Source organism: Scyliorhinus torazame, chromosome 3 (assembly GCF_047496885.1).
Source record: "Scyliorhinus torazame isolate Kashiwa2021f chromosome 3, sScyTor2.1, whole genome shotgun sequence".
NCBI classification, from domain to species: Eukaryota; Metazoa; Chordata; class Chondrichthyes; order Carcharhiniformes; family Scyliorhinidae; genus Scyliorhinus; species Scyliorhinus torazame.
In genome coordinates this window covers 74607811-74629980 of record NC_092709.1, presented here as the reverse complement: position 1 = coordinate 74629980, position 22170 = coordinate 74607811, and the positions used below count along the sequence as shown (strand labels likewise).

At 49.6% G+C, this 22170-nt stretch overlaps 1 protein-coding gene across 37 annotated transcripts in view; it reads right to left on the bottom strand.

The window, feature by feature from the left end:
- Window positions 1–22170, bottom strand: part of LOC140408518 (calcium/calmodulin-dependent protein kinase type II subunit delta) — a 489119-nt gene that overhangs the window by 149964 nt on the left and 316985 nt on the right. For all 37 annotated transcript variants that reach the window (XM_072495808.1, XM_072495809.1, XM_072495811.1 and 34 more), the window contains exon 5: window positions 16487–16552. In XM_072495808.1, coding sequence (XP_072351909.1) covers window positions 16487–16552 — 66 coding nt within the window. The remainder of the gene's footprint in view (window positions 1–16486; window positions 16553–22170) is intronic.

Genomic DNA, 22170 nt, shown 5'->3' with positions numbered 1-22170 from the left:
TTCCCCAGGGGGAGAAGGTCATGCTCGGGCAGTACTTATGTATTGCCCCATGACACTCTAGACAAAGCCAGGAGCATTGCCAGGAGCAGCTTCAGGGCAGGCTGTGGAGTGGGGCGAGTTCCATGATGTGGAACTTCTGTGAAAGGGGGTGCTGAAGAGGTCCATGGTGGGGTGGGGTGGGGGGGAAAAGAGTGTGGCCCCATTGAGATTATTTGCATTTGGGGGGCTGATGCGGAAGAGCTCCGTGATGGGGGTGTTCTATTTTCAAGTCTTTGTATTGGGGCGCTCCAAATTTTAAAAAACTAAGTTGTTGGCAGGGGCTTAATTTTTTATTGTCCAAGTACCTGAAAATACGGCAGAGGAAGCCGCCCTGGAGGTCGACAGCTTCCACTCAATTTTTCCTGCTGCGCCACTATGCCGGAAAAACAAGAAAATTCCGTCCAATGTCTTTGGTTTATTTTTGTTTTAAGATATTTCTAGTTATAAAACTCTTTTCTTTCCTTTTCCTTGTGTGCCTGTGTATGCAGTTGCAAAGACCATCCCCTGGGCTTGAATGCATGAATAAACAATACTTCTGATTTAAGCTGAAAGAGAATTTGTAGCGAGTCACTCTAAAAAATTGCCTCGACAGTGTTCGGGGGGAATTCAAAAACTGGAACTCTGCTTATGGACAGAGGGCAGGAAAACTAAGTGAGTTCAGTGTGCCTCTCTCCCCTGCCTGTAACATTATGCACAGTTTTGTCAACCTTTTCCATTATAAATTCTAATATAAACATTAATGGTAGAAGCTCCCTACATAACTTTGACACTCTATACACATTCCTTCCAGTGGAGATGCTGCAGTACCACCACTGGCAGGGGGTATAATTGGATAGGATTCTCTGGCCTCCCAGCCGTGTGTTTCTCAGCCTCGCAGGAGGCAGTACCCCGTTCACTGGCGGAATTCCCATTGAAGACACCCCATGGCGCCGTGAAACCTGCGGCTGGAAGCGAGTTGCTGGCAAAAGCATAGAATCCCGCCACCAGCGAACAGCTGGAGAATTCCAGCCATTTTCCTTTTACAAATTTACATAGGCAATCTCCATTATGACTGTTCGCATTAGACTTTATAATTTGAATACAAAAGTGAGGACAGCATGTAGGGCATCAAAACGTGAGTCAGAACTATGTCTTCCTCTGGTCCAATTATTTCCTGTCCACCAACCCCACTTTCTCTGGAGACCACACTTGATCTAGACTCCCGGTGTGTAAAGCCACACACAGGAGACTGACTAATTAATCACTATATTCCCTATAGCAATCTTTAAAGGAGGATGTTCAGGTAGGTTTTCCGAATAGGATGATGGCATTTTCATCATTATGTAAAGGTTAAAAACAAAGAGGAATTAGTCAATTTTAATAAATTATTTTTAAGCTTACAGAATGACTTATGTACAGAATGTCCCCTTATTAGATGCTTAGAATTTAGATATTTAGAAATAGGATTAAAAGAAACGGAAAATGAGTTTTGTCGGAAGAAAACGTGCATTACTGCGCCTGTTTATACCACATTTAAATTTTTATCATTCATAATTTTAACATTAGCTGTAAAAATTAAAGGCACAAATCCAAAGTACAACTAAATAAAAATAATGCAGGTAATTTAAGTCCTCAAGAATGCTGAAGTAGTTTCCACTTCTGAAACCATTTGCCATTATTTATTTCTACATATTAATTTCTATATATGTGAAAGCAGTTGAAGGTTTGACTGCTAATATTAACACGATCACAGATTCTAATTGAAGATTGGTGAAATGATGCTTTTGCCAAATACTTTAATAGAGTGTGATGCTATTTGCTGTTGAAAAATCTGTTGGAATGCATGATATACTATGGGCTTCATATAACTTTTATACCTTCTAATTTCATAAATATTAATCACTATGTTGCATCAAGAAATTTTGCAACCCATTTAGGATTTCTTTTTCAAATTATTGAGTTTCTGACAATATAATTAATGCAACTGTGAGAAATGAAAAGAAAAATATTTTAAAGAAATCAAAAACCATGCTCCCAAACTCAAAACATTATTATGACTAGGACTTCCAATTGATTGTGCTTACTTTTGCTGCAAATGATCACAGAATTTTAAGGGCAATTTGTATTCAGCTTAAATTGAGTTTCTGCAATCCTTTATGCTTGCTTTAAAATCATTGCTCTGAAAGATGATTGAGAATTGCTGAAAAAGAGAGACTTGTTGTTGAAGCTGTTCGTCTTGCACTCACCAGGATAGTTCGCAAGAAGGCCAACCGTAAAGGAACAACAACTTATACTGCATGAGTTGAGTGCTGATATGGTTGGCAAGTGGACTCTGCTTGGCAGAGTTGCTGCCATGGAGAATGAACCAGGGAATGGCTGTCACTCAAGCTTTGGTTTCATCGAGAAAAGCATAATGTGAGGACATGCTCCCTCTGTCTGCAAGGACGAGGTCCTGTGTGCAAATATGTGTAACTTCCAGCAGGCATTAGTGAAACATTCTTCAAGCCCGACTGATAATCTTAAATTCGTTGTCAGTGTAATTCTTAGCACAATCAGGATTGTTATGCAAGAGCTTCTAATCACGTAATCACATCTCATGTTGGATACCATGGCCGGGATTTACCGATCACCCGGTCCGCAATTGGGCTCGGTGTGGGGTGGAGAATGGGGCGTCGGACCCGCGATCGGGTCTGACGCCGGGATGCGAACCTCCAGCGACCGGAAAATCGACGGCAGCCGTGTGAAAGATGGCCCCGGCGATTCTCCGCGGTTGACCAGCCGAGTTTCCGCCGGCATGGTTCCCGTATGGTTCCACCCAGCGGGAGCACGGCGCCGCGGCTGCGGTGGCCGTCTTGGTGGGGGAAGGGGGATCAGTCTCCGGGGGGGTCCTCCACAACGGCCAGACCCGAGATCGGGGGCCACCGATCGGCGGGTGCGCGCGGTCTAGGGGGGGGGGGGGAAACCACCTTCTTCAGTGCTGGCCCGTTGTGTGGGTCCGCTATGTTGCACGGACACGGCGCCGCAGCCGACCACCGCAAGCATGTGCGGACCCGCGGCCAGAAGTGCAGGGCTGCGTATCGGCAGCCAGAGCTGGGTGGAGCACTCTGGCACCGTGCTGGCCCCCTGTGGGCCACGGAATCGCTGGGCCCCGCAGCGTGAAAAACTCCGGTGTTTACGCCGGCTGTAGCACGAACAATCACTCACAAGGTGAGAAGAGATGGAGTCAATTGATGGCTTTATTACGCAGACTTGTTACCCAGCAGCACAGTTACAGAATGCGGCTGCTTGGAGAACCCGGGCTCTTATACCCTGCCTTACTGGGTGGAGCCAGTAGGCAGCTGATCCAATTGGGACCCAGCGTCTATCCACCAATAGCCTCTCGGCATCACAGGGTACCGTAATACCCTTAATACATTCCACCACATTCACCCCTTGTTAATAAGGAACCTGGCGGGGCTAGAGGGCCATATGGTGGTAGGGGTTTACAGAGTCGGTACCTAGGATGCCGCTAACACGGCTGCTATGCTCCGATATCAAACTACCAGTACTATTTACAATGCCACTTTTACTGGGCAACTGAATTATTTACAGAGGTATTTCTTGCTTTGTTATACGGATTTGATGAGTTGAATGGGTGCCCTGGTCGTCCTCGCCGATCGTCTCAGCCCCGGTGGTGATGCAGGCGCTGGCTCGCGCACCGTCGTCTCTGGGAGAGTAGCGATGCCTCTTCCTGCTCCATTACCCCTAGTCGCGACTGGGGGGAGGACCGATCCACCCGGGAAGGGGGCGGCTGTGGGGTGGAGGGAGGGGGTGATTGGTGTTGGGGGGTGTGTGTGGAGCTCCGGAGGGGGAGGCTGTGAGGTGCGGCGGTGGGAGGGAGGGGGTGTGTGGAGCTCCGGCGGGCGCCAGGTCCCGCAGGGTGACCGTGTCCTGTCGGCCGTCGACGTGTCCCAGTAGGCGTATTGAGTGTTCGTGTGGAGGAGATGAACCCTCTCGACCAATGGGTCCGATTTGTGCATCTGCACGTTTTCGGAGCAGGATGGGTCCCGGGGCTGCCAGCCAGGCGGAAGTGACGTTCTGGAGGAGAACTTCCTTGGGAAGACCAGGAGGCATTCGTGAGGTGTTTGATTCGTTGTTGTACAAAGCAGCGACCGGATGGAGTGGAGGGCGTCCGGGAGGACTTCCTACCAGAGGGAAACTGGGAGACTTCTGGACCGTAGGGCCAGCAGAATGGTCTTCAAGACCGTTCCGTTTTCCCTCTCTACCTGACCGTTCCCCCGGGGGTTGTAACTGGTCGTCCTGCTCGAGGCAATGCCTTTACTGAGCAGGAATTGACGCAGCTCGTCGCTCATGAAGGAGGACCCCCTATCGCTATGTATGTAGGCGGGGCAACCGAACAGTGTAAAGATGGTGCGGAGGGCTTTAATGACCGTGGCTGCGGTCATGTCGGGGCAGGGGATGGCGAAAGGGAACCGGGCGTACTCGTCAATCACGTTCAGGAAGTACATGTTGCGGTCGGTGGAGGGGAGGGGACCTTTGAAGTCCAGACTGAGGCGCTCAAAGGGACGGGAAGCCTTTATCAGGTGCGCTTTATCTGGCCTGTAGAAGTGTGGCTTGCACTCTGCGCAGATTTGTCCTGGCCTCCTCGATGGAGTAGGGCAGGTTGTGGGTCTTTACGAAGTGAAGGGTTCGGAGGTGGTCCACTTGTGTGTTGGCACATGTGCCGTGGGATAGGGCATCGGAAGGCTCGTTCAGCTTTCCGGGACGATACAAGATCTCATAGTTATAGGTGGAGAGTTCGATCCTCCACCGCAAGATCTTGTTGTTCTTGATCTTGCCCCGCTGTGCATTATCAAACATGAAGGCAACCGACCGTTGGTCAGTGAGGAGAGTGAATCTCCTACCGGCCAGGTAGTGCCTGCAATGTCGCACAGCTTCCACTGTGGCTTGGGCCTCCTTTTCCACTGAGGAGTGGCGGATTTCTGAAGCGTGGAGGGTGCGTGAAAAAAAGGCCACGGGTCTGCCCTCTTGGTTGTGGGTGGCCGCCAGAGCTACGTCGGACGCGTCGCTCTCGACTTGGAAGGGGAGTGATTCGTTGATCGTGTGCATCGTGGCCTTTGCGATATCCGCTTTGATGCGGCTGAAGGCCTGTCGCACCTGTCGACAGGGGAAAGACCATGGACTGGATTAGCGGACGGGCCTTGTCCGCGTAGTGGGGGACCCACTCGGCATAATAAGAGAAAAAGCCCAGACAGCGTTTCAGGGCCTTGGAACAGTGAAGGAGGGGGAAACTCCATAAGGAGGCGCATGCGTTCAGGGTCGGGGCCTATAACTCCATTTTGCACTACGTGGCCAAGGATGGCTAGACGTTCGGTGCTAAACACGCATTTTTCCCTGTTGTATGTGAGGTTCAAGGCTTTGGCGGTCTGGAGGAATTTTCGGAGGTTGGCGTCGTGGTCCTGCTGATCGTGGCCGCAGATGGTGACGTTATCGAGGTACGGGAACGTAGCCCGCAAACCGTACCGGTCAACCATTCGGTCCATCTCCCGTTGGAAGACCGAGACTCCGTTAGTGACGCCGAATGGAACCCTTAAGAAATGATAGAGCCACCCATCTGCTTCAAAGGCAGTTGATTTGCGGTCGCTCGGGGGGATGGGGAGCTGGTGATATGCGGACTTAAGGTCCACCGTGGAAAAGACCTTGTACTGTGCAATCCGATTGACCATGTCGGATATGCGGGGGAGAGGGTACGCATCCAGCTGTGTGTACCTACTGATGGTTTGACTATAGTCTATGACCATCCTCTGCTTCTCCCTGGTCTTTACAACTACCACCTGAGCTCCCCAGGGACTATTGCTGGCCTGGATTATGCCTTCCCGCAGCAGCCTCTGGACTTCCGACCGGATAAAGGTTCGGTCCTGGGCGCTGTACCGTCTGCTCCTAGTGGCGACAGGTTTGCAATCCGGGGTGAGGTTCACAAACAGGGAAGGCGGGTCGACCTTGAGGGACGCGCGGCCGCAGATAGTGAGTGGGGGGGAGAGGGCCGCCGAATTGGACCGTTAAACTCTGGAGGATGCACTGAAAGTCCAACCCCAGGTGTGTAGGGACGAAGGAGGTTGAGGGGAGACCTGATAGAGGTATACAAAATTATGAGGGGCATAGACAGAGTGGATAGTCAGAGGCTTTTCCCCAGGGTAGAGGGGTCAATTACTAGGGGGCATAGGTTTAAGGTGAGAGGGGCAAGGTTTAGAGTAGATGTACGAGGCAAGTTTTTTACGCAGAGGGTAGTGGGTGCCTGGAACTCGCTACCGGAGGAGGTGGTGGAAGCAGGGACGATAGTGACATTTAAGGGGCATCTTGACAAATACATGAATAGGATGGGAATAGAGGGATACAGACCCAGGAAGTGTAGAAGATTGTAGTTTAGTCGGGCAGCATGGTCGGCACGGGCTTGGAGGGCCGAAGGGCCTGTTCCTGTGCTGTACATTTCTTTGTTCTTTGTTCTTTGTGTGGCAGCGCAGAGGTGGTGGAGGACGTAAAGCTGGTAGTTCTTGAACTCCCTCCCCTGCACCGTGAAGTTCGCGATGCAGAACCCTTTTATCTCTACAGAATGGGATCCTGCTGCCAGGAAAAAGTTTTGATCACTCGGGTGGATCGAAAGAGAACAGCGACTTACCGTATCGGGGTGTACAAAACTCAAAGTGCTCCCAGAGTCGATCAGGCACGGCGTCTCGTACCCGTTGACGAGTACTGTCGTTGTTGCCTTTTGGAGTGTTCGGGACCGCGACTGGTCCAGGGTCAGCGAAGCAAGTCGCTGTTGCTACATCGGGGCATTTTCTTCAGGCCCCGTGAAGTCGTCCATTCCGGGTCCTTGCCGTCAGCCAAGGTGGCGGCGCCCCTCCCTCCCGCATGGAGTCCGGGACCCAAGATGGTGGCGCCCGTTGGCCGCACATGGATTGTTTGGGGGGGGGGGTGCCAGGGGGTCGGTCGTGGCGGGTGTCCACAGTGCCCTAGAGGCAGCCGCGTGGTCGGGGGCGTATGGAGTCCGGGACCCAAAATGGAGGCGCCCGTTGGCCGCACATGGATCGTTGGGGGGGTTGAGTTTGGGGTCCTGGTTCTCCCCGGTAGATTGCGGCAACCCCCCAGGCCTGGCACACCGCTACAAAGTGCCCTTTTTTGCTGCACCCTTTGCAGAGTGCTGCGCGGGCTGGGCAGCGCAGCCGGGGGTGTTTTGTTTGCCCGCAAAAGTAGCAGGGGCCCCCCCCCGGGTGGGCTGGTGCTCTGGCAGCACAGGCCTGCAGAGGGGTGGGGGGTGCCGGGGAGTCGGTCGTGGCGGGGGTCCACAGTGCCCAAGGGGCGGCCGCACTGGCGTTCTGTGACGCCACATCGAGCGAGGCAGCTAGGGCCCGTGCCTCCTTGAGGCCTAGTGCGTCTCTCTCCAGCAATCGCTGGTGAATTTGGGACGGGAGCATACTTGTTATGAAGGCATCCCGAACTAGTAGTTCCGTATGTTCATTAGCCGAAACCGATGCAGAGCTTAGTCGCACATTCAGCAGCACCCGCTAAAAACGGACTTTTCTGCTCTTTTCAGGTCCCCCAACGGAATTTTTTCGACGTTTCCCAGTGAGGGAAGGAGATTGCAATAGTTCCCCGACAGTGTATGGCTTGGACCAGGAGCGGGGCGACTAAAAACGTGGTGGTGAACCCAAAGAAGGTGCGAGGGAAGAAGAGCAAAATGGCGGCGGGCGGGGACCAGGCAGCGTGGATGCAGTGGGTGCAGGAGCAGCAGGAGGGTATCCAGAGTTGCTTCAGGGAGATCAAAGCAGACCTGCTGGAGCCGATGAAGGCTTCTATCGACAAGCTGCTGGGGACCCAGACGGCCCAGGGGTGGCGATCCGCGAGGTCCGGCAAAAGATCTCCGACAACGAGGACGAGATCTTAGGCCTTGCGGTAAAGGTAGAGGCGCACGAGGCGCTCCACAAGAAATGGCAGGAGAGGTTCGAGGAGATGGAGAATCGGTCGAGGCGGACGAATTTGCGGATTCTGGGCCTCCCGGAGTGGCTGGAGGGGTCGGACGTGGGGGCCTATGTGGTCACCATGTTAAACTCACTGATGGGAGCGGGAACCTTCCAGGGGCCCCTGGAGCTGGAAGGGGCCCATAGAGTGCTGGCGAGGACGCCGAAGGCTATCGAGCCGCCGCGGGCGGTGCTGGTGCGGTTTCATTGGTTCACTGATTGGGAGTGCGTGCTCAGGTGGGCCAAGAAAGAGAGGAGCAGCAGGTGGGAGAATGCGGAAGTTCGAATATACCAGGACTGGAGTGCGGAGGTGGCGAAGAGGGGGGCCGGGTACAATCGGACGAAGGCGGTGCTGCACAGGAAGGGGGTGAAGTTTGGCATGCTGCAGCCAGCGCGACTGTGGGTCACCTACAAGGACCGGCACCATTATTTTGAGTCTCCGGAGGAGGCGTGGGCCTTTGTCCAGGCAGAGAAGCTGGACACAAACTGAGGGTCGGGATGGGTGATCGGGGATTGCTGTTGGGGTGTTACATTTTGAGGGGGGGTTCTATGCTCGTATTTCTTTTTGGTTCGGTGAGGGTGGTTTGGACACTGTTTTGGTTGGGTCTGTCGGATGGGCACGTGGAGGGGGGTAAGTAAATGGAGTAGGGGTGGATGGCCGGTAAGGGGGATGGGGCCCCGCGGGCGAGGATGAGGCCTGAGTCGGGGGTGAGGGGACTGGGTCTTTAAAAGGAGCGGCGTCAGAGGTGGCGTGGCCGGGCAGGTGGAAAGCGCGGGTTTTTTCCCGCGCTGAAGGCTGGAGGGGGCGGGGCCGGGGCGGGGAAGCGAGGGTTGTTTCCCGCATTTGGGATGGAAGGGGGAGGCAGAGAGCCTGCAGATGGGTATTGGGGGAGGAGGGTATGTCCCACAATGGGAGGAGTCGAAGGAGAGGCGGGAGTAGCCGGGGTCAGCAGGTGTCAGCTGACTTGCGGGAGTGCAATGGGGGGAGTAAAGCAGTTAGGAGGGGTGCTAGCTTTGGGGGGGGGGGGACCGGGTTGCTACTGCTATGGTCAAGTGGGAGCTGGAGCGAGTAGAGGGGGTTGGGACGGGGGTCTGCTGCCGTGGGGAACGGGCTAGGAGTGGGGTGCGGGCGCGTGGCTGGCCAAGGAGGGGATATGGCTAGTCGGCTGGGGAGGGGGGCGGGTAGCCCCCTGATCTAGCTGATAACCTGGAATGTAAGGGGACTGAATGGGCCGGTCAAGCGGGCCCAGGTGTTCGCGCACCTGAAGGGGCTGAAGGCGGATGTGGTCATGCTCCAGGAGACACACCTGAAGGTGGCAGACCAGGTAAGATTGAGGAAGGGGTGGGTAGGTCAGGTGTTTCATTCGGGGCTGGATGCCAAAAATCGGGGGGTGGCGGCCTTGGTGGGAAAGAGTGTGTCGTTCGAGGCGTCGAGCATTGTGACAGACAATGGCGGCAGGTACGTAATGGTAAGCGGTAAGCTGCAAGGGGAGAGGGTGGTGCTGGTCAATATGTATCCCCGAACTGGGACGATGCCGATTTTATGCGGCGCATGTTGGGTCGGATCCCGGACTTGGAAGTGGGGGGCCTGATAATTGGGGGGGGGGGGGGGGGGGGGGGGAGGAGAGACTTTAACACGGTGGTGGATCCGGCACTGGATCGCTCCAGGTCTAGGACGGGTAGGGAGCCGGCGGCGGCTAAAGTGCTGAGGGGGTTTATGGACCAGATGGGAGGGGTGGATCCTTGGAGATTTGCAAGGCCGGGGGCTAGGGAATTTTCATTCTTCTCGCATGTTCATAAGGCTTATTCCCTGATCGACTTTTTTATTATGAGTAGGGCGCTGATAGCGAGAGTAGAGGATACCGAGTACTCGGCGATAGCCATTTCAGATCACGCCCCGCATTGGGTAGACCTAGAGCTGGGGGAGGAGCGGGACCAGCGGCCGTTGTGGCGCTTGGAGGTGGGGCTGTGGCGGACGAGGTGGTGAGTGAGCGGGTCCGAGGAAGCATAGAGAGACACCTGGAGGCCAACAATAACGGGGAGGTCCGAGTGGGGATAGTATGGGAGGCGCTGAAGGCAGTGGTTAGGGGAGAGCTGATCTCCATTAGGGCCCACAAGGAGAGGAGAGAGCAGAGGGAGAGGGAGAGGCTGGTGGGGGAGATGGTGAGGGTATACAGGAGGTATGCGGAGGTGCCTGAGGAGGGACTGTTGAGGAAGAGGCGTAGCCTCCAGGTCGAATTCAACCTGTTGACCACCAGGAAGGCGGACGTGCAGTGGAGGAAGGCCCAGGGGGCGATTTATGAGTATGGGGAAAAGGCAAGTCGGATGCTGGCGCATCAGCTTCGGAAGCGGGACGCAGCTAGGGAGATCGGGGGAGTTAAGGATAGGGGAGGGAGTGTGGTGCGGAGTGGGGTTGGCATCAATGGGGTCTTCAGGGACTTTTATGAGGAATTGTATCGGTCCGAGCCCCCACTGGAGGAGGGAGGGATGGACCGCTTTCTGGACCAATTGAGGTTTCCGAAGGTGGAGGAGGGACTGGTGGCGGGATTGGGGGCCCCGATTGGGCTGGAGGAGCTGGCCAAAGGGATAGGGAGCATGCAGGCGGGGAAGACACCGGGGCCGGATAGTTTCCCGGTCGAATTCTACAAGAAATATGTGGACCTTTTGGGCCCGTTACTAGTTCGGACCTTCAATGATTCAAGGGAGGGGGTGGCTTTGCCCCCGACGATGCCCGGGCACTGATCTCCTTGATCCTGAAGCGGGACAAGGATCCCCTGCAGTGTGGGTCTTACAGGCCGATTTTGTTGTTAAATGTAGATACTAAGGCTCTGGCGAAGGTCTTAGCCACGCAAATTGAGGACTGGGTGCCGCAGGTGATCCACGAAAACCAGATGGGGTTCGTGAAGGGGAGGCAGCTGAACTCGAATGTGCGGAGGCTCCTGAACGTTATTATGATGCCGGCGAGGGAGGGGGAGGCGGAGATAGTGGTAGCAATGGACGCTGAGAAGGCCTTCGATCGGGTAGAGTGGGGGTACTTGTGGGAGGTGCTGAAGAGGTTCGGGTTTGGGGAGGGGTTTGTCAGGTGGGTTAGGCTGTTGTACGAGGTCCCGATGGCGAGTGTGGCCACGAACAAGAGGAGGTCTGAGTACTTTTGGTTGCATCGAGGGACGAAGCAGGGGTGTCCCCTGTCCCCCCTGCTCTTCACACTGGCGATTGAACACCTGGCTATGGCACTGAGGGAGTCGAGGAACTGGAGATGGTTGGTGCGGGGTGGGGAGGAGCATAGGGTGTCGCTCTATGCGGACAACTTGTTGCTATATGTGGCGGACCCGGTGGGGGGAATGCCGGACGTAATGAGGATCCTCGGGGATTTCTCAGGGTACAAGCTCAACATGGGGAAGAGCAAGTTGTTTGTGGTTCACCCAAGGGACCAGGAGTGGTGGATTGGCGAGCTAAAAAGGGTGGAGAGGAGCTTCAGGTATTTGGGGGGTCCAGGTGGCCAGGAGCTGGGGGACCCTGCATAGACTTAATTACACGAGGTTGGTGGAGCAAATGGAGGAGGAGTTCAAGAGGTGGGACGTGCTGCCACTGTCCCTGGCGGGTAGGGTGCAGTCAGTTAAGATGTTCCTGTTCCAGTGCCTCCCCATGTTTATCCCGAAGGCCTTCTTTAGGCGGGTCAACAGGAGCATAACGGGGTTTGTGTGGGCGCGGTGACTCCGAGGGTGAGAAGGGTGTTCCTGGAGCGGAGGATGGATGGGGGGGGGGGGGGGGGGGGGGGGGGGGCTGGCACTGCCCAACCTCTGTGGGTACTACTGGGCCGCCAATGCGGCAATGGTGCGCAAGTGGGTGATGGAGGGAGAGGGGGCTGCATGGAAGAGGCTGGAGACGGTGTCTTGTGAGGGTACGAGTCTGGAGGCGCTGGCAACAGCGCCGCTGCCGCTCCCTCCAATGAGGTATACCACGAGCCCGGTGGTGGCGGCTACCCTCAAAATCTGGGGGCAGTGGAGGCGGCACAGGTGGGAAGTTGGGGCCCCGGTGTGGACCCCAATACGCAGGAACCACCGGTTTGTCCCAGGGAGAATAGACGGAGGGTTTTCGGGGTGGCACAGGGCAGGGATAAGAAGGTTGGGGGACCTGTTTGTGGACGGGAAGTTTGCGAGCCTGGGTGAGCTGGAGGAGAAGTATGGGCTCCCCCGGGGAACACCTTTAGATATTTACAGGTAAGGGCGTTTGCCAGGCGGCAAGTGGCGGAATTCCCGCAGCTGCTGCCACGCACAGTACAGGACAGGGTGCTCTCGGGTGGGGGGGGGGTTGGAGTGGGGAAGATCTCCGAAACTTACCAGGTGATGCAGGAGGAAGAGGAGACCTCGGTGGTGGAGTTGAAAGGCAAGTGGGAGGAGGAGTTGGGAGAGGAGATCGAAGAGGGGACGTGGGCAGATGCCCTTGGGAGGGTGAAGACCGGGACAAGGATAAGCCGGTTCTTTGTTTGGGGGGGGGGGGGGGGGGAGAAGGACAGGTGTGTTAGGTGCTCAGGTAGCCCAGGAAATCACACCCATATGTTCTGGGCATGCCCAGCGCTGGAGGAATTTTGGAAGGGCGCAGCGAGGACGGTGTCGGGGGTGGTAGGATCCAGGGTCAAGCCGGGCTGGGGGCTCGCAATATTTGGGGGTTGCAGGGGAGCCGGGGGTACAGGAGGCGAAAGAGGCCGGTATTCTGGCCTTTGCGTCCCTGGTAGCCCGGCGAAGGATTCTTCTTCAGTGGAGGGATGCGAGGCCCCCAAGCGTGGAATCCTGGATCAACGATATGGCGGGGTTTATTAAATTGGAGGGTGAAATTCGCCTTAAGGGGATCGGTACAAGGGTTCTTTAGGCGGTGGCAACCATTCTTGGACTTCCTGGCAGAACAGTAGACAATGGTCAGCAGCAGCAACCCAGGAAGTGGGGGGGGGGGGGGGGTTCTATTTTATTTTTGTTTATTTACCCTGCAGGATCTGAGGGGGTGTATATATTTGCTATGTTTGCTTTGTGTTAATTCGGGGTGTTAATTTACTATTTATGTATAGGGGGAGGGGGGCACGGGGGTTGCTTTACTTTGTTCTGTATTTAATTCTATTGGGTTCCTTTATCATTCTGTTGTTGATATTTTTTGAAAACCCCAATAAAAATTATTTTTTAAAAAAGTCTGCGTAATAAATTGCAGCACGATCAATCACTCATGAGACGAGAAGAGATGGAGTCAATCGATGGCTTTATTACGCAGACTTGTTCCCAGCAGCAGTTACAGAATGCGTCTGCTGGGAGAATCCGGGCTCTTATACTCCGCCTTACTGGGTGGAGCCAGTAGGCGGCTGATCCAATCGGGAGCCAGCGTCTATCCACCAATAGCCTCTCGGCATTACAGGGTACCATAATACCACTAATACGTATCACCACACCGGCGTCCACACTGAGCCGCGTTTTTGGAGAATCCTGGCCCATATTTTGAGTTTTGCCAGCATGGGTTGGTTCAGTACCATCACTTTGTCGGTTGCAAACAACAGAAGGGACATGATACAATTCGCCAGTTGTTGGGATGTACGCCCTGCATACATGGCATCATGCCAGTACTGAAATTTATGTACCACACCACTCATTTGTGTGATAGGCAGAATATATTTTTTGTTTGATGGCAGCATTCTATGAGTGCAGAATACCCCTTGTTTTGCTACAGCGCAGTCGCAATGTGAAATGGCGATCTTCATCTGCAGCTCAAATTGGTGAGACACCTTACTCTTTTAGGGTAATCTAAGATGGACTGGGTACTTTTCAGGACAAAAGGTGACCGCCTTAGGCCCATTCATGATTTAGTGAGATATGCAGGATAGGCATAATATCGCAGGCTAGTTCTGATGTGTCCTCTCTCAGCACTAAGTTGTATGGTGTGCAAATGGCTCGGACCATATCTATGAGGTTGCCAATAAGGTCAATCTTATAGCACATGAAACTGTCGGAACCCCAATGTATATACTGACCAGTGCAGCACGGTAGCACAGCGTGGGTTTCCGCCAGGCGCTCCGGTTTCCTCCCACAAGTTCCGAAAGATGTGCTTGTTAGGTGAATTGGACATTCTGAATTCTCCCACAAGGGGATTTTCACAGTAACTTCATTGAAGTAGCAATGAAAGCCTACCTCTGACACTAATAAAGCTTATTATTATTACAGTTCAGGTAGGCTTGCAGTAGGCAGTAGTGGAGAACCCATTGTCAGATTTCTCAACTAGCACGTCAGCATTCTCTTCTCATGCATTATAAATTGTTGTTTGCTTTATTATTAGTATTCTTGCATATCTGTTCTGATAAGTACAAGACAAAACGTTTCAATAGCATGTCTTTTTATTTCAGCAGTACTCGTCTGTAACTAGCAAACGACCAAAAGATAATCCCAACCCAAAAACCTGTCACGTTCTCAAATCACTATTGCAAATTTCTTCATATTACATTAATTTGAAAGCTGTCCAGCAGACTCTTAAAAATGTAGCTGTATCTTTTGGGCTAAAGAACACTAACAGCTACCTCTTAAAATATTTCAAGTGCTTTTCATTAAAGTTAATTAGAAACCGATGACTGTACACAAATATAACTGCAAAACAATTTTGTACATTTTTGAAGCTTATTTTTAATAATGGAAAATTGAATTACTCAGATAGACAATGGTGATTAAAATGCTTTTTTTGTGATGCACCTATCTTCTGCTGTATTAATCAAACTGCATCATGTTTCTGCAGCTAAATATATCAAGTAATATTTTTAAAACAGTGCCTGATTGCATTGGTTCGGGATTGATTTTGCATTCAGCAACATACAATCAGTTTTAGTGGAAATTGGGGTGGAGAGAAGACTGACTTATCAAGATGGATGCAATTTGTACCCAATCATTGATTGCGATCAAAACAGAAACCGTACCCCATATCTATAGCAGATATCTACAGACATATTTAGAGAGCATAATGCATTTACACTACTATTTAGATAACATAATGGCTCATAACTTCCTGGGTCCCTAGTGTCGTATTGGGGGGGAAGGGGGGGGGGGGGGGGGGTACCCCTCAGGTACGGTGGGAAGCCCTCTCAGGATGTTGCCAGGTATGGGATTGCCTGGCAATGATCCAGAAGTGCCAACTTCCCCTGGAAAATTGCACTGTGCTGGGAAAATCAAAGTGATTTAAATCGATAACTTTGGATGGTTCTGCCAGTGACGCGCTAATAGTCACTCTGAAAGAGTTAGAAGAAATAAAAGCATTTCTAACTTCAGCGAAGCTATTTTAAATACTCAAAGCACGAACCCTCGCGGGAACTCCCCCACACTCCACAAACCCCCAACCTGCCTCCCTAACCTGACCGCCATCTCCCCGACTTGACCCCCAAACTCCACTGATCCGCCCCCCCAACCGATCCAGTTCTCATCACTCCTCCCTACCACCCTGACTGACCCCAAGCTCCCCGTCCCGCCCAACCCCAACTCCTCTGATGCCTTACTCCACTCCCCCAATGACCGACCCCCAAACAATGCCCCTCCCTGCCCTGCCGATGACCTACTCCCTGCCCATTCCAAATCCCAACCGTCACATCCCCTTCTCTTAACATGTATCTTCTCCCTGGCTTGTATTTTCAATGGGACATTTAAACTCACCTGCTTCATAGCAACTGGTGCTGTACAAATAGGGGGGTGTTACATCCTTCGCCTTGGCTTCTTTTACACTTCGATGCTGGAGCCAGGGACCCGCTGATTTGTCTGAATCTCTCCTGGCCTGAGTCAGGAAGATCAGGTGCTTAAGAAATTCAGGCAAGGCAGTACGGAGTGGCAATCCACGCTAATTGCCATCCGAGAAGTTATTGCCCAATTTATAGCACTTCATTCAATTTTCCTTGAACCTTTAATGTTTATATTTTCCTGTCAGGTGTGACTTGTTTTTCAGTTGTTTTTGACATTAAAATTATTGATTCTTGGAATAAAAATGCAAAAATTAATGTGGCAGCCAGTTCTACATCAAAACAACATAATGCACTTCAGCTTCCCCCATCATGGCAAAAATCTTTCAGAAATAGAACATGTTCAACTTATTTTTTGAAGAGGCAAAGCACAGGCATATTCACTGCAAAATTTGTAAACTAATTACTTGCTCTATCTTACAACAAATATCTTGCGCCTATAAATAAAAATAGGCTTGGTGCTGTATCATGTTAAATAGGCATTTAACTGCAATTAATAAAAAATGATTTTAGTAAAGTGTAATAAAAACATTGAAGTTTTTGTTGAGTTAAATTTGCCTTCAACATGATTAAGCACTGTACACTAAGGGAATAATTTACACACAACTCGAGAAAACAGCAAAACTAAGGCCAGGAAACTCCTCGGAACAACTCTGAGGAATTTCTAGGACAGGCAGCCTCGCAGTAGGAGAAGGAGAAGGCTTACCTGGCATCTGCTTCACTATAGTATTCTCTGGCCACAATGTCTTCAAATAATTCTCCACCAGTCACTCTAATAAGACAACAAACATTGCACAAAAGTGATCAGCATTCTTTCTCAAAGAAGAGTGCACCAACACACCGTACAGCTTGTCATCCAACTTTGTCAAATATGTTAACCAAAATGTGCGTACCACTTAAAATGTGGTCTACTGTACAATGATCTTAGGAATGGAGCATAAGTGAGAAAAGTATTGCATGTTACCTCTATTTGGTATCTATGAGACATGGGTGATCTTACATATGTAATAAAATGGTTAAAAGTTTCACTATACTTATTGCATTGCACTATTATTTTAGTAAAATTCAATTATCCCAGATATGTAATATATTCTATCATGTCTATTTATGTATTTGCTTCTATGTAACTTTATAGATATACAGAATATATAGAAACGCTACATTGCGGAAGGAGGCCATTCAGCCCAATGAGTTTGCACCAACCCTCCGTTGGAACAACCCACCCAGGCTCATTCCCCGACACCATTCCTGTAACTCCACCCAACCGGCACATTTTTGTGACACTAAGGGGAAATTTAGCAAGGCCAATCCACACATCCTGCAGCACTGGGAGGAAACCCATGCAAACACAGGGAGAACATGCAAACTTCACACAGACAGTCCCCAAGGTTGGAATCGAACCTCGGTCCCTAGAGTGTGAGACAGCAGTGCTAATCACTCAGCAGCACTATGCCTTATAATAATTCTGAATGGCTCAATTAATACTCTGAACTACTGCCACTCTGATATCTGTCCTCACATTGTCTAACTTGAGAGTACACACAGTGGATGTTCTGTACAATTCTCTGTATAACAAAGTGTACTTGTATTAGCACCAAGAGAGGAGAGGGAGAGGAGGACCAGACTGTTTTTTTTGGCAATGCTAGCTGCTATAGAGTTGCTTTGACATTAAAACTGCCATGTGCTAGGAAATTAAGGTTTGCAAACTAATCACTCAAAAAGGCTATAATTGGAAATGTCTTGTTTATCCCTTATATCACATATTAATTGTCAAGGCAGAAAATTCTTCACAAATCTTACAGGAAATAGTTTGTAAGGATCGTTATTCATTCTTGGACAGCTATGTTGACAATTTACCTGATTCTAACATGGGTGAGATAGCTTGATTACAAAAGTAAACCCTGCCTAAAATAGAAACAAAATCTGTGAAGACTTGATTTGCAATTTGCGAGACAAATAGTCTGAACAAGTAGCAAGAAATATAATTGTACAAAACTTTAGAACATCTTCAGGAAGGATTAAATATGAAGTGCAGCTACAAAATAGATGAAAAATAAATATCCTTTAAAGGCTTTACTTAGAGATGCAGAAGTATAGGAACAGGAGTAGACCATTCAGCCTATCGAGCCTGTTCCGCCATTCAATATGGTCTCGGCTGATCGGACGTTTCAATACCTTATCCTCATAATCCTTTACATTATTGTTAATCAGAAATCTGTCAATCTCGCCTTTAAACAGACACAATGACTGAACTTCCACAGCGCTGTGGAGTAGAGAATTCCAAAGATTCACCAGCCTCTGGGTAAAAGAGTTTTGCCTCACCTCGGTCTTAAGTTGCATCCCCCATATTCTGAAATTGTGCTCCCTGGTTCTAGACTCTCCAATCAAGGGAACCATCTTATTTACACCTTTACACCTACCCCCATCTTGTCCTTTAAGTATTTTGTAGGTTTCAATGAGATCACCTCTCATTCTCGAAACTCTGGAGAATACAGACCCAGTGTGTTCAATCTCTCTTCAAAAGACAGTCTTGCCATCCCCGGAACAAGTCTGGTGGACATTCATTGCACTGCCTTTATGACTTCACACAGTGCACCGGGTGCGGTCTAACCAAGCTTTTATACAATTGAAGCAAGACCTCACTAACTCTGTGCTCTTGCGATAAAGGCCAACATTCCCAGCTCTACCTCCAGAGGACAAAATCTAGCATTAGCAAGCATCCAGCACCAACTGGTTACTGTTCTGAGGAAACTGTTAAAAAGAACACATAAGCTAATCTGTAGTAATGTATAATATGCCAACCATAAACAAAACTATAATTACATGAAACACTGATGAAATTATCTGAGGTAAAACTAAAGGAAACAAAAGCAGAAAATTCTGGAAACACCCCAGCATACCAGTGAAGACCTGCTCAGCGAACAGATATGTCAATTTTTCAGGTCTGTGGGTCATTCTGAAGGGTCCGTGCACCAAAAGCGCTAGCCTGTCTAATCTCTCGATGAGGATATATTCTGTTTTTGTGTCCAGTTTTCAATCCCCTGCACTGTCCTGTTCTTGATTTAGCTTTGAAAGCAAGAGAACCACACATTGGCAAACAAAGATAGCAGAAAAGGGACCCAAAGTTGTTTATTTTTGTTTTTTACAGCCATGCATGCAGTCAATGGAGTAGAGGTAAATATATTAAGAATCAATTTTAAAATATTACAGAAGGATAAATATGGGAGATGTTGTAAAATGAATTCCTCCAAAGTGGCTTGGATATTCACCGAGTCTCATACTCAGGAGCCCTTTAAAAATGGAGGGTGGGATCTGTGATTTCCATCCCCATTTCGAGCAGTTTTCACCAGCATGGAATAAAGCTACGGGCAGTTAACCATCCAACGTACAGCAGCCCTTGCCAGCAGCATTGTGCGAGTGGGGAGTTTAAAGCCATTTCCCGCGGCCCTGTCCCTTTCCCACTAATTTTAGTGGCATGGGGCCCATTCAGTGAGAAGACATGGTTCACAGAGGAAGCGTGAAACACAGGGGAACCTCAGTTGCCAATAGGAAACCAAAGGAAAGGACATTGGTTCCTAGAATTCCTTCATTGATAGGTTTTGATATACCAGAAAAGGTGTTCTTTCAGTTTCAATCCGGCTGTATTGTAAGGTGGATGTGTTTTTATTGCAATGATTGATGATGAATTCTGTGTTACAAAGCTAAGTTGACTGTTACATTCATCAGCACTGTGTAAGAGTTGCTTTAGAGTACTTTTCCCAGTGGGTCAAACTTCACAACTGTTCCCAAGTATTAAAAACTGAATAATACACTGCTTTGCATCTCTTGTGTAGTAATCTGACACAATTTAATTTCTCAAATTCTATTAAAATAGAAAATAACTTAAGCAGCTATCACCTGAAGAAAAATAAAGCCCCATCTGTTCCAGGACTGATTTGTTGACATAGAACATCTGTTGTTTCAATGGATACTATTGTTCACTTATTCCAGAGTTTACTGTCATAGTTGAGCCTATTATGAATGCTTGGCTGACTTTCAAAAGACCCAGAATCGCCAATCTCAGCAGGAGGTTGTATCAACATTTTGGTTGGCAGTTTTAATTAGCTATCTTTAATTTAGTTAGTGAAATAGATGTTTGTTCGTACATACAACAGATTCACTACTTGAAGTTTAATTCTTTTGGAATATTGGGGCGGCACAGTGGCTAGAACCGCTGCCTCACACTGCCAGGGACCCAGGTTCAAATCCGACCTCGGGTGGCTGTCTGTGTGGAGTTTAAACATTCTTCCGTGTCTCGGTGGGTTTCCTCTGGGTGCTCCAATTTCCTCCCACAGTCCAAAGATGTGCACATTAGGTAGACTGGCTATGTTAAATTGCCCCGAGGTGGGGTACTCTTTCAGAGGGTACAGGTAGACTCGATAGGCCAGGTGGCCTCCTTCTGACTGTAGGAATTCTATGAGTGTTTTTTTTTTGAAAGAGAGGTTTCTTTCCACCAGATTAGATTGTTACATATTTATTTTTTAAGACATAGCTCCTGAGAGCTGCTGAAAGTGGACCCTGGGTGAGTGACTACTGAGGATACATGGAGGGTGTCAAGTGGATATGAGGAGACATGGAACGTGGGTGGGTGGGCAAGCGATGCGAGGGCCAGAGATGCATCGTTAAAACTGGCCTGGCATCTGAGTAAACGGAGTAAGCAGATGGTCGAGCCTCCTGACATCACCATCCATCCTCCTCTGTTGCCACCTTAGACCTGACTCCTGGCATGATGGGTCCTAATCCATGTTGCGCTCAATTCCCCAGAACGAAAATATGGCAGGCGGTGTGGCGACCGTTTTAAATGCAATGGATCTACCAGGTCAGGAAGTTTCTGAACTTGACCTTCCTATCGCTTCTACAAAAATCCTATGTCCCAGCCCTATGTCTCTACTTATAAAGCCAAGGATCTTCGTTTAAAAAGAAATATTAATCAACTTGTCATGCCACTGTTGTATTATTTCTTTCTAGATTAATACAAACAAAACTGAGGGGTAGGCAGAGAGATTGAACATAGAGCTTTAATGGAATTTGTTCTTGCTTCAGTTTTCACGATACTAACTATGCAATAGAACTGAATTACACAATATTGCACCAACCCCTGTGATAGCATACATATTAGCATAAACATACATTTAAACGATTATATTTAACATACTAACAAACACACTAGCACACCATCCTCCTTCCCTTAAATAACAACTCCATTTAGTACAACATTAATATATATTCTATAAGGGTTCTTTATTCAAAAGAATTATAATTATAACCCTATTTACAAAAACATACAAGAACTATAACGAGAAGATACAGAACATTCCTCTTCAAGTTGTTGTCTACATTTGGAACCATACTGCTAGTCATACTCGACTAGATCTTGTGACAACAACATGTGAGTGTGTTCCCAAATTGTCTGCCCTCGACTCCCGAAGATTGTGTTTGGAATTACTCTCTTCAATTGCCAGTGTGTTGCTTATTGCCTCTGTCTGCTAAACGTACACGGGTACGGGTAGGTGATGCTCGTTAGTCACTTTATGCATGGCTAGCAGAGAGTCCCTTGGGGTGAGATTGATTTCTTCACATATTGCACCATTTGGTGTTGTCATCTCATACCAGCATGGTTCTTTTGCACACCTTGGCCGGGATCCATGTCTGTTCTTGCTGGCATAATATCTCCCCCCCCCCCCCCCCCCCCCCCCCGACCTTCTAGCTAATACATATTGGTGGTAATTCTGCCCGGTAAACCTATCAGGTGCATCTTTCATCTTATTTTGTTTCTGATGTAACCAGTCTGTGATCAAGATGACTTGGTGAGATGATAGTGCGGAAGTGTGGTTCTCACTGGTCAATCAAACAGAATCACAGCAGGTGATGACAATCTGGAGTCGAACTGCATTGTGTGAAGACGCAGTAATACAATTGAATATCATGCCTGGTCGAACTGGAGCCCCCATCATCTTCCTCTTTCCTAAGTACTATTGCTAATGCGCTATGTATCAATATCCCTCCTTCCCACAATTGATGCATGGCTCAGCTAATAATCCAGAGATGATTACTCTTGGTAAGACATCATTCTTAGTTCTACCTGTTTTATTGGTTCCTATGTGGACTATGACAAACTAGATCCTCCCCCTCCCACTCCAGGTTCATCTCTTGCTACAAGGAGATGTCCTTAACATTGGCTCTGGGCAGGCAATACAACCTGTAATGTATTTGAACTCCTAACTGTTGCTACAGAAAACATTATCTGTCCCCCTGAATATAATGGATGGCTATAACGAACACAATATTTTGCTCCACCCACCAGTTGCATGGCATCCATGGTGCTAGTCAGTTTGCTTGACCACCCGGCCG